This window comes from Sparus aurata, chromosome 18, assembly GCF_900880675.1.
Source record: "Sparus aurata chromosome 18, fSpaAur1.1, whole genome shotgun sequence".
In the NCBI taxonomy this organism is placed as follows: Eukaryota; Metazoa; Chordata; class Actinopteri; order Spariformes; family Sparidae; genus Sparus; species Sparus aurata.
The window spans coordinates 28,814,752-28,834,976 of NC_044204.1; the positions used below are offsets into that span (position 1 = coordinate 28,814,752).

At 41.5% G+C, this 20,225-nt stretch overlaps 1 protein-coding gene across 9 annotated transcripts in view; it reads right to left on the reverse strand.

The window, feature by feature from the left end:
- Positions 1-20,225, reverse strand: part of dlg3 (discs, large homolog 3 (Drosophila)) — a 91,339-nt gene that overhangs the window by 28,373 nt on the left and 42,741 nt on the right. For 8 of the 9 annotated variants that reach the window (XM_030396818.1, XM_030396815.1, XM_030396819.1 and 5 more), the window contains 4 exons: positions 3,068-3,121; positions 2,584-2,634; positions 1,172-1,296; positions 608-777 (listed from right to left, as the gene is read on the reverse strand). In XM_030396818.1, coding sequence (XP_030252678.1) covers positions 608-777; positions 1,172-1,296; positions 2,584-2,634; positions 3,068-3,121 — 400 coding nt within the window. Of the gene's footprint in view, positions 1-607; positions 778-1,171; positions 1,297-2,583; positions 2,635-2,782; positions 2,957-3,067; positions 3,122-20,225 lie in introns of those variants that run through there. The other variant, XM_030396822.1, reaches the window with a different exon arrangement.

The window sequence follows — 20,225 nt, forward strand, 5'->3', positions numbered from 1 at the left end:
ATTCAGCATGATGCGTTACAATGATATATATTCTACGTCTAAACATAGTCTTTTCATAGGCTACACCCTGAAGTTAGAATCGCCCTGGTTCCTTCAACAAAAAGCCTGCGGCATTGGATTTTAGAATATTGCAGAAAATGTGCTCTGTGGCAAATGCAAGTTTATGATATTTGTTTTAGATCATCTTCACAAATCCACACCACTTTCATGATTTTTTTAAGCATAAATGCAACATTATATCACTGTCACAGGACTTCAACATCACCACCACTACAATTCCTGCTACACTATACCATACACACTTTACTATAAACTGATCAATACATAAGGTGGAAAATTAGAATAGTTTTCAGCCAAAGTCCGAGTGAGGTCATGTTCGGCTTGATAACATTTAATCTTAGCCGCATGTTAGCAACAATCTCTTTTAAGAACCTTCCTTAAAAACTCACAAGTGGTGTATTTACTGGCGTATTTTATGTTGTTGAACAAAACATCTCTTAAGCTTTAGTAAACCTCAAGACAAGGGAACCAAAAGTGCTAAAAATGCAAACTAATTTCTGGGTTTGAGAACTCATTCCTGCACTCTTAAGTGTGATGTGTTCCTGACCTTTGGGCCCTTTCAGCAGGTTGACCTCCAGAATCGTCTCGGGTGGGGCCTGCCTCCGTCGAACCAGCAGCCGCACCACCGGCCCCGCCTCCTTCAGGGCCTCCACCGCCCGGCTGTGAACCACCTCGGACACGTCCACATCATTCACACGCAGAACGCAGTCGTTCACCCTGCGGAGGGGAAGAGTTTTAATACACATCACGCAGGCCACCTTGTCAGTCAACAGATAACAGCGATGGAGTTAATTCGCTGCACAGAGGCAGGGAGATACCGTGGCAAAGCTAAGGTAATCAGAAAACTCCAAAAGCACATAAAAAAGCACTCCATATCATAATTTTTGCATGTTCAGACTTTGGTTTTTTTTCGGTGAATCATAACTTTGAGGAAACACACAGAGCCTGGGGGCAGAGGGCTGTAGAAAACTCTGCCTCCCACACAGCACTGCCTGGCGGGACACACGGTGGTGGTGGTAAGCGTTAAAGAGGAGATTGGGGAGGGTTGGAGCTGACAGACGAAGGAGGGTACAGGAAGAAAGAACGAGGTGAGGAGGACGGGAGAACTTACCCAAGCCTCCCATCCATAGCAGCTGCTCCTCCAGGGATAATCTTGGTGATGAAGATCCCCGGATCATCAGGAATGTGGGGATTATCTATTCCTCCAGCGATGCTAAAGCCCAGGCCAGAGTTCCCCTGCACACAGGTTATGATTGGCATTTTCAGGAGAGACCAATAAACAACACACACACACACTTAGATGTAAGTGATGGACCTGATGTGGGCTCAAGGTCAGTACAATATGCCTCTTAAGTGTATTGGTATCTCAGAGGAACACGTGAACGATGCAGACTGCTCTGGGGATTTCTCCATGCATTTCTGATGTCCATTTCTGTGGACACGTGTGTGTGTGTGTGTATGTGTGTGTGTCCTTGCATGTGACAAATGATAATGGCATGTATTCCATTAGAAGAGGGCACTTCATTCAAAATGTCACGCCTATCCCGTCAACCCACGGAGAGGCACGGGCCTTAGAAAATGCCCACTGTCCACAGAAAAGTGGATTTATGATCTGAAGCAAAGATGAGTTGAGAAGCGTCATTTCTATTGCATGATACAGAGCTTCTCACTCTCTGCAGGAGACAGACACTCCCAACCCCCCGTCTCTCCTGGCCCTGAAATGACAAGAGGACCCATTTGGATCCGGTGGGTCCGGGCGCACTGCTGCATCTGACAGCCGTGGCCACAGAGACAGGCAGCAAACAAGACAGCTGAGAAAAGACCTCACTTTATTATTTTCTATAATTAATGAGCAACAGTCGAAACAAATTAGGACAGAGGGAGGATGAGGCCTCCCAGTGTGCTGCTCTGGAGCCGAGAGGAGTGCACTGGGCCTTACCGCCAAATTTTACACACCCACAGACCTTTTAAAGTGTGACTTTGCATAGCTTATTTAAGCCTCCTGCAAGCAGAAATGCCACTTAGAGTGGAAGGGGCAGCGAGATTCTGTGCATCTATCATGGGTTCGGAGGTGCATCTATATGTGGGTGGAATAATGAGAGCAGAAACGTATAGCTCTGCCACTACATGCTGAACCGCCGCTGACAAGTGCAGTGGTGCCTGCTGAACAATTGAACAGGAGAGCACTTTACATTTCTGGCGTCTGCTGATGACATGTGCATCCGGATTATGTAAAAAGCGACGCCTCACTGGCGTTATTCTGCGCTCATACTCACATGACACACCATAAGATGTTCTCACTGAGGTGATGTAACAGCTATACCTTCACGGGCGTATATTATCACATATGATTCTCGTGCGTTTGCAGAGATGAAGATGTTTTTTCTTTGGTTTTAAGCACAATGAGCACAGAACGAGCTGCTTACTACCACCTAGTGGGGAGAAATCCATCCATCACGCAGAAAATATATCAAACAGGAACGTGTAAATTGTGTAAGAAAAAAAAAACCAGGTAAAACTCACCCTCTCTAAAATGATCTCTTCATATTTATACATCCCATCACTTCCATTTACCTGTCAGGACAAAAAGCATGATGGTTAGTCACAGCATTGATCCTGCATTCTGTCATTTTGCTAAAAAAACATTGTAGGAAAAAAGAGAAGCATGCAAATGTTTCAGCTAAATCCTTCAGTGGAGAAAAGAATGATTGACAAAAAATACCTAAGATACGTCGACCAGATTGTTTTTCTAGCTAAAAATACCAAAAGCGTCCGTCTTCAAAATACACTGTGACAACTGCAGAATGCACATTCCCAACAAACAGGCGGGGTCAATAGGATAATGGTTGTCGGTCCACATGGCAAACAGCATGTTGCTACCAGGAGGCAGCCTTTTCATCCACACACACACACACACACTAACACACACACATGCTCATGCACCGACACAGAGGGAGTGTGAATGAGAGAGACATATACTGTACAGAGAGAGAGAACAGATACTTACATAAGGGCCTGCATCTAGTGAGTCTGCGTTGACGATGATGGGGGGAGGGTTGGCCTGTGAATATGAAGAGATACACACATTATCTCAGTGTGTGAGGCTGGCAGCACACAGACGTAATGCGGCACACACACCATCACTCGGGAGCAAAGTGAACGGATGCCATGGGAACAGTCGGTGAATCTCCTTGGGGCTGAGATTGTGTGTGTGTGTGTGTGTGCGTGTGTGTGTGTGTAGGGGGGGATGCTGGGAAAGGTGTGAGGACTGAGAATGAGGACTGGGGCAGAGAGACCGCTGCTTATTAACCGCCACAGCCAGACGTCCTGCGGTCAACTCATAAAACACACCGGCTTGTGTTCCAGCCGTTGGGACAATACGTTTATCCCACATCAGCTCCTCCCTGCACTCTCATTTCACACACATAAATAACACCATGTAGTATCGCATACAATATGCACGGCTTTATGGTTCGGTAGCCATTCAGTTAACATGACAGGGTGCATGTGAGATTACTAGACCAAAGGAACGTCTCAATTATCTTTTTTCTTTTCCTGTGACTTTGACGTTGTTTTTCTTACATGAAAAGCTGAAATGATTTATTCATATCAGTTTCGCAACTGACGGAAAATTATCTTTTAATCCATTAATTGTTGAAGCTGTTAATGAGCAAAATAGCAAATATTTACTGGATCTCTTACTCATTATCATCACTGTAAAATCAACACCTTTGCTTTTTGTTTGAATCAAAACAAACAATTAAAAGATCTCACCTTCTGATATTTTAAAGGCTAACCAGTTCATAAAAATGGAAATTATCATTAGTCGCAACCCTAGATACATAACAAACAAAGGTTTCCTCTGGTGTTAGTGTTTTGTTCCGGCAAACACGGATAAAACAAATGAGCTGATTTATCGTTTAGTATATCGTCAGAAAATGTCACCTCACCATCTTTGATAGTCAATTCATTTTTCAGGGAAAACGGCAAAAAAATTGGTGTTCTCGGCATTCAATGTAAAAAGGAAAGCAATGGCTGCTTTTCTGGTTTTATCCTTTCACATTTAATATCTCTGGTTTTCGGACTGTTGCTCCGACACAAAACATGACATGACGGTGTTGATATCCGAAAGTCATAGTTAAGATATCATGGTAGTCATCCACATTAATAGTACTCGACTAAAAGCCCTCAAGTAACTGATATTAAAATTAAAAGTATTAGTAGGATCAAAAGTAAGTAAGTTAAAGTAAATTATACGTTTATAGCATTTACCTGTATGTATGTGCTGTATGCTCTGGGTCTAATGATTATTGACCGGGCTGATTATTAGATCCGATAACTAGCTTTATTGTGATTACTGGAATCAATGTGTTTTTTAAACATGATTACTGATAATAGACTAATTGAAATTAATTTTAAAATGTTCTACTTTGGCTCAGACACAGTATGTAGTCTAGTAATACTCCCAGATTGTAATTTAGCAAATGTGCTGAGTTACATTCAGTCACTGCGTCTGAATACATCATGGTTTCCGGGAAAATGTGTTGACTATTTCTTTTGCATAATTTCCCTTTTTTTAAATAATCGAGTCATTGTAAGAATTCAGATTTGATATACATTTTTTGATGCTTAATTCTGAATTTCTCTGTTAAAATACTCTGATCTTTTTGTTGCCATTTATTATATTACGTTATCAACTTCAAAAACATATTTAATACAGATGTCATGAGGAACTTTTCTTGACCCTGCATCATCTAAATTACATCTATTTCACTGGCGGCCGAATTCTGGCCCTTTGATCATTTTGTTAGTTGGCTAATTAGCCCATTCATTAGTTTTGTCCGTTGCACAGCTCAAAAATACTCTTATTTAATTACTTTTTTTACCCAGGCTGTTTAAACACAGTGCATTTAGAATTCAAACTGACAACCTACTCTTTAGATTAAAATGAACCTTTTTTTCCTGCACTTTTGTATATACAGCACTTATTTTCCAGTATAAACAGAGAGAAAAAAAGGGTTATGTTTCAACACATTTGTATTATGAGTGTCCAAGGCGATCAGACATGGGGAATGTAAATCTTTGGGCCCTCAGCACTTCACTTTTTCAAAACCTGGCCGGTCTAAAACAGTGGTCGAACAGGTCTGGTCTAAATGCTCCTGTTGATGCTCCCCTCTGAAAACACTGATCACTCTTCATGTATTTGAATCATACCTGATTGGCGATATTGACCTATAGTATCATTATCGGCCTTTAAAACACGATTAAAGTTCCACATATTAACTTTAACAGCTCAATTAACTTCCAGCTCGGCTCTACTGTGCCACCTGGTGTTTCTTTTTCCATGCCATGCCTGCAGAGCGAACTGACAGGCTATGAGACCAGAGTGGAAGCAGAAGAGTGAAGGAAGGAGTGGCTGGTTGGTTTGAGGAGCAGCTTGATGGCCATCCTCTAGTTCAGCACACTGGCTGTCTACTTTTTATTGATTTGATTGAGCTGTGTGGGTGAGGGGATGCTGACGACGCTGCTTGGGGACCTTACACTTCCTGAGGTCCAACACTTGAGGAGAAAATCACTAGCTGCCTATCTCACCGCCACCACCCTCCCCCACCTCACCCAATCTCACCCTCTCACCTCCGTCTTAATGTATGCAGATACTGCCTGAGTCCCAGCAGCTGATTCTGATCTTCAACCTGAATCTTCACACATTACTGATTAACTTTGATGCTATTTTGTATGTCGACTGTGTAACTGACATTCTGTAGCACTAGTACAATCTTAGATGTACACAGAGAAGGAAAATAAATGATATTGTGATATAACATTCAATATTATCTAGAGCATGTGGTTATGGTACTATAATAAATCTTTGGTGATCGAAAATAATACTTTGAAGTTTAAAAAAAAAAATGTGTCGGGTACTCAATTAAGTTTATATTTCTCCTGCAGTTTGTTACAATTTGTTTTTGTTCGACTTTTTTTGGCTCTATTTAATAACCCTATTTCTTGAGTTTTTTAAATGATCATATTTCAATGTGATTAATTGAATTACTCACATTTCTGTGCACAGTGTAATAAACCTTTACAGTTTGATCAAAGAAAGTTAAAAAATGGTTTGGATTTCATTTTCGTTCATTATCTGAGTGTTCTAATGTAATAATATCAAGAGAGAATGATTGTACTTATACACTTTTGCCTTAACCTTTAATTCATGATTTTCACTGTTAAAACACAATTAAATGCTTTGTAAACCATTTATCACTGTGAGGGTTTATAAACACCAATTGCAACTTTATAATGGCTGTCCTGTTTAAAGATGAACTACACGGTATTTATTTCACAATTTACAAAGTATTTTAAACATCAGTTGCAAAAATAAACAATTTCTTAGTAAATGTTCATAAATGAACCAGTTATCAGTGACAGGAGTCAGGCGACATTATTCGGCTATTTACACCTGTCACGAGGGGGCATGGTATTAAGATCGACCATGTGGAGCCAAAAGTCAAGACTTCTTTATTTAGATGAGATGAGATTAGATTAGATTAAATTTTCAGTCACAGTGAGGTCGCTTTTAATCAACAAAACCACGGGGTTAGTCGAGGAAAGAGATCATTGTGTGGCTGCAGTGAACATTCTTGGCAACCTCTTTGCCAAAAGCATCTACCTATAAGAAAAGATCAAGATCGGTTGGTGAAAATTAAAACATTAGAATGTAATCTAAACCTAAATACCTGACTAGTTAGTTACTAAGGCAAGCGAGCAACAAAAATCAGCCATATTGGTGATATAAATCCAGAGATATTAAAGTGAACGCTTCAATAATATAAACAGTAAAATGGCAAATCTATGACGGTTACACATCTATATCAGATCACTATCATGACATCAAATTACAGATACTGCGACAGGAGAGTTCATCTATATTGCCAACCTCGACTCGATTTAAGCCCTCAGGATAAGACATGTACACCATTACAAACATCTATGATTACACCACTCGAGCAGTATTTAAAAGCAACTGAAGGGTTTTCAATCAAGCTACACGAGGCTTCGACACTCCTGCATCCACGACGAGACAGTAGCTCGAAACGCACTCTTAAGAAGATCTGATCCTTTGATTAAAATCATTCATCACCTCACAAGCCGTGCAGGTGTCACTCCGTCTCTCCTGGTAATGACGCTTTACTCTCCACACAAACAGAAGCTGTAGATTTGACCCGCTCCGCTCGGTGGTGATGTGCTATGACTCTGGACAGCTGTGGCTGCAACCCCCCTCCTCCCTCCCTCCCTCCCTCCCCCCTCCTCACTCACTCTCCTCCACTCCCAGTCAGCACAATCAGGCCTTCATTGTAATCTGCATATGGACTAACAGATGCTCACGTCTGTGCTTGTGTCTGCACATTTCTCATGAACGCTTTGCACTTTTTTTTCCCCCCCACCCTTCATCTAAGACCCCAACTCATAACACATATGCCCTCAATTCAGCAGAGGGTTTCATAGTAACAGCGTCCGTGTTGCCGGTGCACGGCGGCCATGTTTGTGACAGTCTTGTGAACAAAAAAAAACAAACCCTAAAGCCGAAAGCCCGTGCTGCAAGAAGTGATGAAACACAGCCTGAGGGCGACACATGGGAATACACTGGCTACAACTGTCCCTCGGTGACTGACAGAATAAGCTACTGAATCCACTACTGAGATCACATGTGACAAAACACACCTGTTACGGTAGTAATGGCTGCAGTGCTTATCATAAGTATCATAGTGGCGCCCGATGGGATCAGTGAACCTACAAGTCCGGCTGAAAGACAATAAACCCATCAGTCGTAGAAAACAGCAGTATTATCCTGGCCTGGGATTGCTGCGTAATCCCTCTATCTGAATCTCACATAACAAGCAAACAAAAAGGAATAATGGAAGATAATCTGTCATGGGTAATCTCAACATGAGTTTGTTTAACATTTAGCAATTTACAAAGGTAACTTGGGTTAGCCTGGATTAACCCCGCCCTCCTTGGGACTGCTGGTTACCTGATTTTTTTCATCTGTGTTTGAACCCGCTGCCCGGAAGGAGAAGCGCAGCTGATCATAGACCACAGACGTTTAAGACACACAGGAGGAAGGATCTGTCTGCGCTATAATAGGCCCTCAGAGGATGGCAGGAGACAAACACGATCTTACAGTATCTGGATTTTTCCTACCATGGGAGGCAGGTTGAGGATCACAGAGGTGAAGACAAAAGCGGGTCTCTTACAGATTGATGTCAAACCGGGAGCGAATGGGAATGTCTGGAAGTGTGTTTCAGGTGAATGTGGGTCAGATAACTTGAAGAGATTCAATAGGTGAGGCAGTGAAAAGTTGCAGCTACAGACCTGGAGCCTCATTTGTCAAAATGTTCTTAGATTTTCTACTTGAACCTCATTTTTTTCTACTGATTTTTTCAGCGTTGTGCTTGCGTTTGATTCATGAAAGATGCTGAGCGTGAAAAAGTTAAATAAGCAGGTTTCTGTAACTTACACACCTTTGAGCCATACACTGCAAAACAACTTAAACTGACAGCACCTATCATTTGATTTTCCCCTTATATAATGCATCGCAAATGAGGGTTTTAGCTGTGGACAAAAAAGGAGAAAAATCTCAATTTTGGAAGAGGAGATCACGGCGATGGTAGAGAAGGCTGAAACCAGGCAACATATATTATTTAGTGGACTAAATAGCAGATTGACAATCAAAGCCAACCACACAGCTTGAAAGTGTGTCGCTGCTGTGCAAAGTTCACCTTAGTATTGGAAGCGTATGTCACAAGCTGCAATAACCCAACATAACCATCAAAAAAATGAAGTCGAGACTTTGCTTTAAGATCATTTCAAAGTCAAAGAAAGGCTTTATAAATAACTTCATTTATGTGGTGTTCTACTTAAATCATACTTAAACTCAAAACTGACTCGAAAGGGGGGAAAATGTATTCTCAATGCATCATGAAAGACGTCACGTTGCAAAAAACCAAATAGTCGAAAATCTAAATACCAACTATCAACATCATGATCGCCTCACCGACTTTTGTGAAAACACAACAAGATTTAAGGTGGCGAATATTCAAAGACACACCGACGTACCATGCTGATGCAAGCTGGCTCACTGATGAATCTAAGCTCTGTGCTGCGAAAAGATGAAAACTGATTGATGTCTATTACTGGTTGGTTCAAGCCTACAGCAGCATGTCATGTTTTGTTTTACAGGAAGAAAACATGATTGGATTTTGATATGTCTATGTATTTTTGCATATATTGTTAAAAAGGTGCACAGAATGACAGAGGATGCGATCTAAAAGGGTTAAAAAGGCATTTTTCATTTCACCTAAACTGTAATAATGTTGCCAAGCGGGGTGGAGGACATGTACACCTGGCCTGATCACAATGTATTCTGTGAGCACTTACACCTGGCATTACCAAGCGTTGTTCCTTACCCAGGTGTGGATGAGTTCATCTTGAGGGATGCCCCAACTGCTTTAAAAACTGCTTTGTGTAGTACGTGCGTGAGGCTGACTGTCATTCCTTTATTTCCTTTAAATTCAAACACTAACAGTAAAGGCTGCTCACAGACATGCTGCTCTTTACTTCTGTCCACCTGCAATGCAGCGTTCAGGGTTACGGTCGCTTTGACACTACATGCACCCGTACACACAGACTGGAGACACTGAATCAAGTCAGCATACTGGACCTCCTGTGCACACAATGACAATGAGTCCAGACTGCCTCCCCAGCATGAGATCATTACAACAAGTCCCTACTGACCACCAGGAGTGATGAAAATCCACCCGCTACAGAGCTTCCTTTCTCTCACTCCCTCGTCTCATTCACCCATCTGTTCATAATAGTCTCTTATTCATCAATCCATCATCTTGCTCTTCTGTCAGTTGAGACTGTGTGTCTGTCTCTTGTCTCTCAGCATCACGGCGGATGTGTATCAATGTCCCGGTGGCATTGCACCACACAACACTCACTTGGCTGCGGACCCTCGGGACAGTAAAGCCACAAAGCATCCCACTGAACCTTGGCAAGTGCAGGGCACAGGCTCCATCCAAATTGTTAAATAATCAATGTGTTCCCATGGCAACCGGTGCTTGCACGGTATTGGCCAGCGAGCCCGCTTAGTCACCTCCCCCTGCTTCACCTCTCAGGGCTCTCACTGCAGTTTATGCGGCTCTGTGCTCGCACATGCATGGCCATGGGCTGGATGTGCCTGACTGCCTTCGGTGCTGCGCATGCACACACATACACACACAGACTTCCCAAATCCATACGTCATGAGTCAAAGGGAGACAAGCTGCGTTCAAAAATGACATGGCAGCAATTGAGTGAGGGGGAGAGATTTATATGAATATGAACATCACGTGTGTTTAAAAACGGGAATTTTATCCATTTGACACGCAGCTGACGGTCCTTTTTACCTGACTACACTGTGTTTCATAGGACATAATATGACTCAACTATCATTTAGGTTAAAGTAAAAAGCACTACATTTTGGGATATAGGCTTTTGTGCATTCTTGCCTGGAGTTAGATGAGACGACTGACACCACTTTCATGTCCGTACAGTAAATATGAAGCTACTGCCAGCAGCCAGCTAACTTAGCTTAGCAAAATACCTGGAAACAGGGGGAAACAGCTAGCTTGGGCAAAAGCCTCCATCACAAAAGTGTGCCTGCTCTGTCCTTATTTAATTTTGTAGTGTCAAATGAGGGCCGAGTGACCAAAGCTGCTCATTTTCCAGCAATGGTTAACATTTGAAGAACCAAAAGGTATAAAAACCGAAGAATGACAGATCAGAACTGAGCCCAGCTCTGTGCCGCAGACCGCTGCGCCCTGTCAGGACACAATGCCGTGAAATTTCTTATCAGTAATGACCAAATTCAGCTATTGTGAACACTTCTGTAATCTGAGGAAAAGGTAATAATGTCCTGTCATGAATGAGGTGAGGTAGGAGGAGAAGAGACTGAGTGATGTTAAGTCCTGGGGGTTGACATGTAGGCTGCATGTGTTCATGTATGTGTGTGGGGTACAGCTCACTATATAAGAATATGAGTACTGCATATGGTATAAGCAGCAATATTTTCCAAAATATCACTGGTTCTTCGGGGCTGCAATGCAACATGGGAGCATTAAGCATGTCTAACTCTCACAATGCAATTTTTAGGCTTTATGTTTGCACCCTGCCTGTCTTTAATGTAAGTTTATCTGTGATGTAAAATGGAAAAGAAATGAGAAATTGGCATGCATGTTGATGAGGAACAGATTGATACTGCGTTTTACCGATACTGATTATAAGGGAGGCCAATAACCAATATTTGGAATCAATATACATCTGCAGTAAAAATAAAAATCCTAGCGTCAGAATTAAGAATAACCTGTGATGTCGTGTAACTAACTACAATTTACTCTGGTACTTTACATGACCACAGACTGCTGACTACAGACAGAGGATGCTGCTTCATCCTGCCTCAATTACATATGTATCTTTGTCACATGTGTTTGATAACAGTGTTGAAGGGATCACTGCAGAAATGTGTGTTCATGTATCAATTACGCAGATGTAAGAAAATTGGCCGATACATCCATATCTGAATTTTTATGTTCCTTATTAATGGCGTTGGCCCTAAAAAAACCACAGCTCTAATCAAAACATCACACACACTGTCATAACGAAACGTCATGATTTTAACACTTACAGTAGATCTAATAATTAAAACCCCGCAAGATGTGTACACAATCGTCATCCCTGCAGGTGACAATAACGTGACACCTTTCTCCTAAATCTGTCCGCATTGCTTGTCGTGTTTTAAAAAAAAAACGCTTCTCTTGGTCGCAGGTAGAGTGTAGGTACAGAGCGAAGAGGTTGTGCACATGCTGACGGAGCAATAACCCCTTCCTCCTTAGCAAACATTTCCACATCGGTGCCTCTCTCGCCCAGGCACACCGACATGGCAGCTCAGTCTCCAGTGGTGACATCGCAGTGAAATATGACAGTCAGCCCCGCTCAGATGATGCACCCAGTCAGTCAAATGATACAGCCAACGCTGAAGGAAGCTCTTCCTCGTCCTACAGTCAGAGCTAATAGCAGACAGGAGAACAAGGCGCACTATGACGTGCTTATGTTATCTAAAAATGTAACATCGGTCTGTTTTTTTTTTTTTTTTTTCTGATTGCCTCTGGTGATACAGCGTTCATGTTTTCCTGCAGAATGTGGGATGAGATACGCAGCCAGTGGTGCTGCTCTGATCCCCTGGCTCTCATTGGCCTCTCGTAGGCCACGCTGCAGTCCAATCAATACCTACTCAATTACCATGCACCCAACATCTCATTCACGCTGTGGCCCCTGCGCCGGAGGGAAGAGGGAAGGAGAGAGGCAAGGTGAGAGAAGAAGAAGAAGAAGAAGAAGAAGTGACAGAAGGATGGAGCTGAGAGAGGGTGAAATGATGTTTTACCGTCAAACGCGTTGAAACTTTATGTAGCGTTCTTTGTTGCGGACAAAAAGGCGGAATAATGAGATGTAATAAGAAAATCCCCACGGCGGTAAAGGTCAACTGCTCCGTCTCTGCTGCGCCGAATTCATGCAGTCATTTCAATAAAGCAGCCACAAGGAAATTAATTAGTTCACCCATAAAACGGCCCCAATAAAGCTCAAAGTTTTCTGATTTGAAGGCTATGATTGAGCATTGTGACTATGTTGCCCCCCCCCCCAACCACCACCCCACACACACACACACACACACTCTCCAACACACACCACAGACGCACATTCATGAAACCATAATTAATAGCCCCGTCACAGCTGTCAGCAGTGCTCCCTCCTCATCTTTATGTAATATTACAAAAGCATGCACTGGCTTACCTCTCTGTCATGCTGAGCAGCTCCAAATGAGAGCTGGCCAGTTTGACCTTCACAAGTGCAGCCACAGAGGGAGAAGTACTTAGTGTAACGAATATTCATGCCAGTGGTGCACGAGAAGGCCTTCTACAAGTCTACCTAACAACTGACTGAACTGTCCATGTGCGTGTGTGCATTCATTCATGCTATAATGCGCATACAGTATATGTGGGCAAGTGGTGTGCATCAATAACCAACTATAACGATTAATTGTCATAGAAATTGAGTACCAGCGGTGGAAAGTAACTCAGTACATTTACTGAAGTGCCGCGCTCAAGTACAATTTTCATGCACTTGTGTTGTCATCTTTTGCCACTTTGCATTAGAGCCAGACCAAGTGATTTATGAGGCTGATGACAATACCGAAAACATTCTGATATCCCGATTCAGCTGATACTCACACATTTAATCACGAATAAACATTTGTGAAAGAGATATGTAACAGGGAACTTAACAATAAACTTAACCATCAAAAATGACATCAGTGCACCCACATCAGGCAACACATAGGCTGATCCTGATAGATCGATAATATCAGCTAAGCAGTAAATTGGTCCCACTCTACTTTATACTTCTATTTCACACCTTTTAAGAGGCTCATATTGTACTTTTTCACCCCATTACATTAACAAGTTGGCAGTTTTAGCTGCGTAGTGAGTGTATTAATGCACAACATGTACAAATAAATGTTTATGAATGATTATTTATTAATCTATGCGAGCAAGGCAGTCTGTAAAATAGTTAAATTAGCTCCACCTTTACCTGCTGCGACATTAAACACATCAATGCGTCAGTGATTTACAACCAACAACAAAATACATATTAAATCTGAAATGGGCCATTCTGCATGGTCGTTTCAAAGGTTGAATTCAAAGTCAATATGAAGGAAGCGCGTCTGCCATTGTGCAACCAAAACGGCAAGAATAATTTCTTTCCTCGGCTGCTAACCCCAGGTAACGATGGAAAACAACTGGAATAACTGAGGAAACGCTACACTGCAAAAGAAAAAGATCCCAGCTGATGGAGGAGGTGATAAAGGGGAGGAGGGTATCAGAAACCGAGGTAAAACAAGAGTTTACAGCCATCCCTGCGATTGTGAGCGCTCTAACTGTAATATGTGTTCCCCTTACAACCAGGACAGACGACTCAAAATGGGAATTCTTCCACTAGATCAGGAAGTAACAAAACCTGCCTACTTATCAAAACAACCCAGTGTTTTACTCTGATTTTTCACAGCACTGAGTTTGGCGTTTCTACATCCAATTACGTTCGTTTTTTGCTTTGGACAGTAGCCAGGCTGGTAGACATGTTGCTACCTGTAATACCACAGGGAACGGCTAGGAGGGGGAGAAGTTGAAAAGTTGTCTATTTCTGCTTTAAGTAAAAGATCTCAGTATTTCCTGCTGACTTCCCAGCATCCCAATCTCTTGATATATATAAGAACTGTACAGTACACGTATGTGACGCAGCATGGAAGTGATTTGTCACTGTCATTGAGTCATCCCCGCCTTTCGAATGCTATTGTCAGTGAGTGGGTGACAAAGCCACAGGAGCTGTGAGAAGGTCAGTTGCCACTATTACCACTATTGTTGTTCTTAGCCATACATTAAGTCAGTTACTGTACTGTTAAAGCAGGTGATTCACTAGTGTCACCGTCACACAGCCCACCCCAGCAGGCGGGCAGTAGAAGTTACCGATTGTTCTTTGGAGAGGCTCCGCACTGAAGGCAGTGTGTCATGTGTGAGTGTCACCAGTATACTTGACATAATCCCGCCCCCACTGCTTCCTCTACATCAGAGGTCACTGCAGCGTGTTACCTCACAGCTCTTGACGAGTTGCTACCCCTTGTTGCTAAGCTGAGAGAGCTGCTAAGCTTGTTCCTCTCTGGTGTTTTGGATCCTGCGCTGAGTACCGGTGACAGTGCACAACCACACACAAACTGAGTGCTGCCATTTTGATGCTCTCAGCACCGTCACGTCGCCTTCCTCCGTCGACAGGGGTGTATTATTCAGCTGCTGCGGTTTCATTACAGGGAAAGGGGGCTTCTTTAGGTTTATTCATCTGAATTGAGCTTGAACTGTTTGTTTGTGTCCCGGCGTGTGTGCCGTTTTGGTCTGTGTGACTCTGTGAAGATGCTCATGGTGTTGCTGAGGTAACAGTCTTATTTTGACATGACAAAGTGAGACATAGATTTTGGCACTGACAGGTTGGAAAAGCATTCAGCAATTCATCTTTACATTTTCCTAAATCCTAAAATTGAGATTGAGTTAAATATTGAGTAGAGGATGTCTAACCATAGAACACTGCTAGACTGATTTCTGCGATATTCTAATTTACTCTGCTTCGTTTTTACTCGAGCACAGCGCCTGCTTAGGTAACAGCGGATTGTTACAGAAGAGCTGCTGCTACGCACAAACAAAACGCAGTCTGTATGTGGTAACTGTGATAATCCTAAAAGTGGCAAATCCTTGTAAACTTGGCTGCTGGCTGAGACAAAAAACAGCCCCACCCACATCAGCAGAGGGAGGAGGGAGAACACCGACTTCATTATTCCTCAGCTTCACTCAGTAGTTTCATCTCAGGATTATTAGTTGATTTATTAACATTTGAGTGTTTTTTCCAGTGAGATATTATTGGGTTTATAGTGTTATTGTTGTTGTAAATATGACATGACTTCATTACACTCCTGTTCTGAATGTAACCTTTTTTTTTTTTTAAATCTTTTACCTCTGCCAAGGAGGTTACGTTTCACTCCTGTCTGTTTGTTGGTTGGTCGGTTTGTCGGCAGGGTTACACAAAAACTACAAAATAACGATGACTTCCAGTGCTGAAGCAGATAAAGTCATTCTTTAATCTTGCAACATAGGGCACTTTTGTGAATTTCTAAGGGAATAATGCATGGATATTGATTTTTAAAAAAGCATGTGGATTCATATAAGTATTTGGATGTAGTGGATTTAAATATGTTGTATTTAATATTAGATAAAGGCTTGATTGAAATACAAAGGATCTGACCCTGTGCTGATGATTCAGACAGAAATGTTCATAGATGAGGTCATCAGAAGGCATTTTAAAGTTTTATTCCATCTACATTTAGTCACATTTCTTCCTCAATCTATGATGTGTCAGCTGATATTTCCCCAGAAGTTAAAGCAACAGATCGAACTGAATTAAACTGCTGTTACCTTGAATAAAATCACAGATCTCTCTGGGTTTGAACATTGTTGGAAACACTTTTCAGGAAGGCACTCTGGTTGTCATTGCCGTTGCCGTTGCCCCTTTTTGTCAGGCAACCAATCCAGTGTTTCCCCTACCATTCTCCACCCCGCTAACACGGCCCCCCGCCCCCCTTGAAAAACGTAGAAATCTAGGCTCGTGTTCTTCTACCGGTATGACGGTGAAGTTTTGACCGCAGATCGCCTCAGCAGACCCGGGCTGGGCTGCTCCGCCGCTCCGCTACAGGTGCGGCTGGTCTGGACTTCTCCCACCACGTCGGAGCAAATGTGCAAACAAGCGTTATTTGGATAAACTGGCGGCACAACAGGGAACTAAACGGCTACTTTCTCAAACGAAAAAGCTTTAAAACCTGAAGTTACCGGCGCTATAGCGGAATTTAAAACAGAGTTACAGCGGTTTCAAGTTAGCCATAGCGAGGGGAGGTTCGCTTCCTGTTTATAAAATAAAAGCGCAAATTCTATCCTTATGGTTTTCTTTATAATTAAAGGACAACGGGTGTTTTATTTTGTGAAAATGACCAGAAGTGCGTTACTTACTACGGCTGGCTTGGGTAGCGCCGAATTAATCGGAACAAAACTTTAAACAGCTGTTATTATTATGTTATGTAAGCCAGCTTGTATGATCCTTGCAAGATATCAAGTCAGCTGGCCTTGTATTGATGGCTAAATTTTTAAATACATTTTAATATATATATATATATATATATATCTATATATATATATATATATATATTATATATTTTAATTCAGGAATGTTCTGCCCCCCCCATCCCGCCAACAACAAAACCTAGGGGAAACACTGCAATCATATATGAGATTGGGTTGGACTTGTCATCCGTCACCCTGGTAACCAAGAAAATGGAGGAAAGGCTTGTTCTGGTCATGCCTGTCTATCCTGAATTTTATCTGACTGCAAGAGGGCTTCAACCCAGCGCTCCCAATCAACACTGTTATCACTTTTTCTGCTAGAAAATTATGTTTAGTGCACATGAGCCCTAAAACATCACATTGCCAACCTGTATTCATAATGCCAACGTCAACATATTAAAGCAATCTCATTCACTTTAGAGAGTTAGATGAGAGGATAGATACACGTTATAACAAGCGACATTTAGAGATGCTGGTGAATTTCGTGAATGGGCACAGCCAGGCTAGTTGTTCCCCCCTGTTTCCATTCTTTATGCTAAGCTAAGCTAACCGGCTCCTCGCTGTAGGTTCAAATCTACTGGACACACCTGAGGATGGTTTCAATCTTCTCATCTAACTCTCTGCAAGGAAGCTAATGAGTGGATTTCCCAAAAATAGCAAACTATCTATTCAAAATGATGTTAAGTTCCTCTTTCTGCCTCCATTAGTCTTAACTCTCCCCCCTTACATCCCAAACTTATTGACTACAGGAATTCACCGAAAAGTATCTAACTGCAGCTTAAAGGGAGCCTAATAAAAATTAACAACCTGAAACAAGATACAACCAGAAAACACACCCGATGGTCGACAACGCTCCGTACTTTCTCAATGCTCTCTGCTCTGATTCACTTTTGTCACCTTCATTTTCCTCAGAACACAATCTTCTGAACTGCAATCAGACCCTTCCAATTTTAGACTTATTTGTTTCTTTTAATTGGCAACATTGGACTGTGATTCTGCTTCATGGACCCAGTGATGTCACAAACACTCTCCACTAAAGCCATGATGATCCTTAAACCCATCTGATGCAATTCACGGCAGAAAAACGAGAGGGAATTGTTCCTTTATTTTTCTTTTGTGGCCTTTTACGCCACAAACCTTCACTCACAATTGGACTTTATTGTCATTTTCTTTTTTCTTTTTAAATGTGGCTGTAATATTTGTGGCTAGAATAAGTGGAAACTACGGCTCCTCAGCTGGTGCTGGTTCACAAATCAGAATCATGAGACAGCGATAAAACAACAGCGAGTGCTTAAAGCTCCGCTCCGACGTAAAGCCCAATGACCATCCGTCCCCTCCTTCCAGCTTGTCTCCACATACAGCAGAGTCACTCCTATCATCGTCGAGGTTTCATTCCTTTTCTATAAGCTCCACTCGGGAACACCCACATGTTCACATATCTCCATTCACTACCCATGCCTGAGTTTTGGCTCATAATAAGTGTAGGTGTTGCAAGTGATAAGGAATTACAGTAAGTAGGACAACGGGCGAGGCAACAGAAACATGAGCCGTGCCTCCAGTTTCCCTGTGATAGTTATGAATACATGAGCACATTTATCCATATGCCGATGTATTTAGCGCCAAACAGCAGAGGGAGAAAAAGAAAAAAAAAAAACCAGGGCATTGTTTTAAACGTTTGTAGCACTTTACTGATTGCCAAATCAATCTGCCTCCCGTTGAGGGTCCAGATTTGTCCTTCTTCTCGGCACACCTCGGGTTGTGTTCAAGCACGACACACCAGCGTCCCCTAAAGAACGCTTCCTGGCTGAGATTAGAGCGGCAGCCATATTGGACTGGAGATAATATGACACAAATGCTGATCTAAAAACACTTTTAAGGATATTTACGCTAACAGAGGTTCCTGTGATGAAACCTTTTAAACCAGCTGGCTGTTAAAACATGACAAACCTGTTCTGCTGGACAGAAAAATGGACTCTCGCCAATAAATAAAATAAATCTTTGCACTAAATGAATGAGGACACCATCTTCAATCGAAGACAAAAATGAGTCATGAAATTGTTCAGTCTCAGAAGATGAATTTGAAAACCAAATTCAAAATCCCAAAAAACAACCAAATTTAGTTTATTATCATGGAAGAGAAAGAAAACCAGCTGAAATCAGTCACAATATTTGCTCTTTTATGCACAATCAAAATTCAATCAATCATTCGATTATCAAAACTGTCGCCCGGGGATTCTCTGTAGATGGATTCTTTACGTGTCATTTATCCCAAAAAAAAAAAGAGTGTGAATCGTTCCAACTAGAGGTGCAACGGTATGAGGTTTTCACAGTACGGTAACCATCTCAGAAATTATCATAATTTTATGGTATACGGTATTACACAATTATCATTATTAGCATCAGTTGCAATGACTTTTGAAAATGGGCTCTATGAAGAAATTTGTGGCCGTTTTCAAGTATTGATCACCTCTTTCCCCCACTAACAGAGCAACAACAGAAAATATTAGTTTAAAAATGGAGTCTGCTAACATAAACTATCAATCTGCAACCAGTTCGGAAGAGCCCCGTAAAATACATAAAAACATACAGGATTTTTTAATTTAACAAATGCTTAATTATAATTTTACAAAATATTTTGTTCTGATAGACATGAAACTTGACTTAAATTTTAAATATATGTATCTTTAATAACACTAATATGTTAGAATTCAATACCATAACTAAGCAAATATACACTAAAATCGACAATTTTCACACCACAGTATATCTTGAAACTGGTTTATAAAACAACAAAAAAAATTTTTGCGAATTTGTAATGAAATAATATGAAACATCCTTTGCAAAAAATGTCAAAGGGTGTTTAAACTTTAAATAATGTAAAGTTTGCAAAGGAGCTCTTTGACAATAAAATCAGTAAGCTTATGAGTATTGTGTTGGGATTAGCTTTTGAAAAAAAGTGCTTAAGAGGTTTATTAAGTAAGTATTAAGTTGATTTAAGTTTCAAGGATTTGTCTGCACTGTTAACAATAAAAATTGTTTATCATTTAGTCAAACTGTTCCACAGGATCAAAAACAATACCATAAGGTGATGTTTTATTACATTATTAAAAAAACAAGGAAAAAAGATCATTTAATTTCACCGCAAGTTCTTGTATCTACTTGGAGACGCACCTCATTTCTACTTCTACACTTCAGAAGCTTTAAAAAAGACCAAACAGCTACCTTTTTATTTATTTATATACACAAGACAGCGGTGAGAACGGCAGACCGTGTTTCTTTAACACCCAAAGCTCAAACAAGAACTGTAATTTTCTTGAATTCTAGGTGCTCGGACTGATGTTGCATCATTCCTCTCAT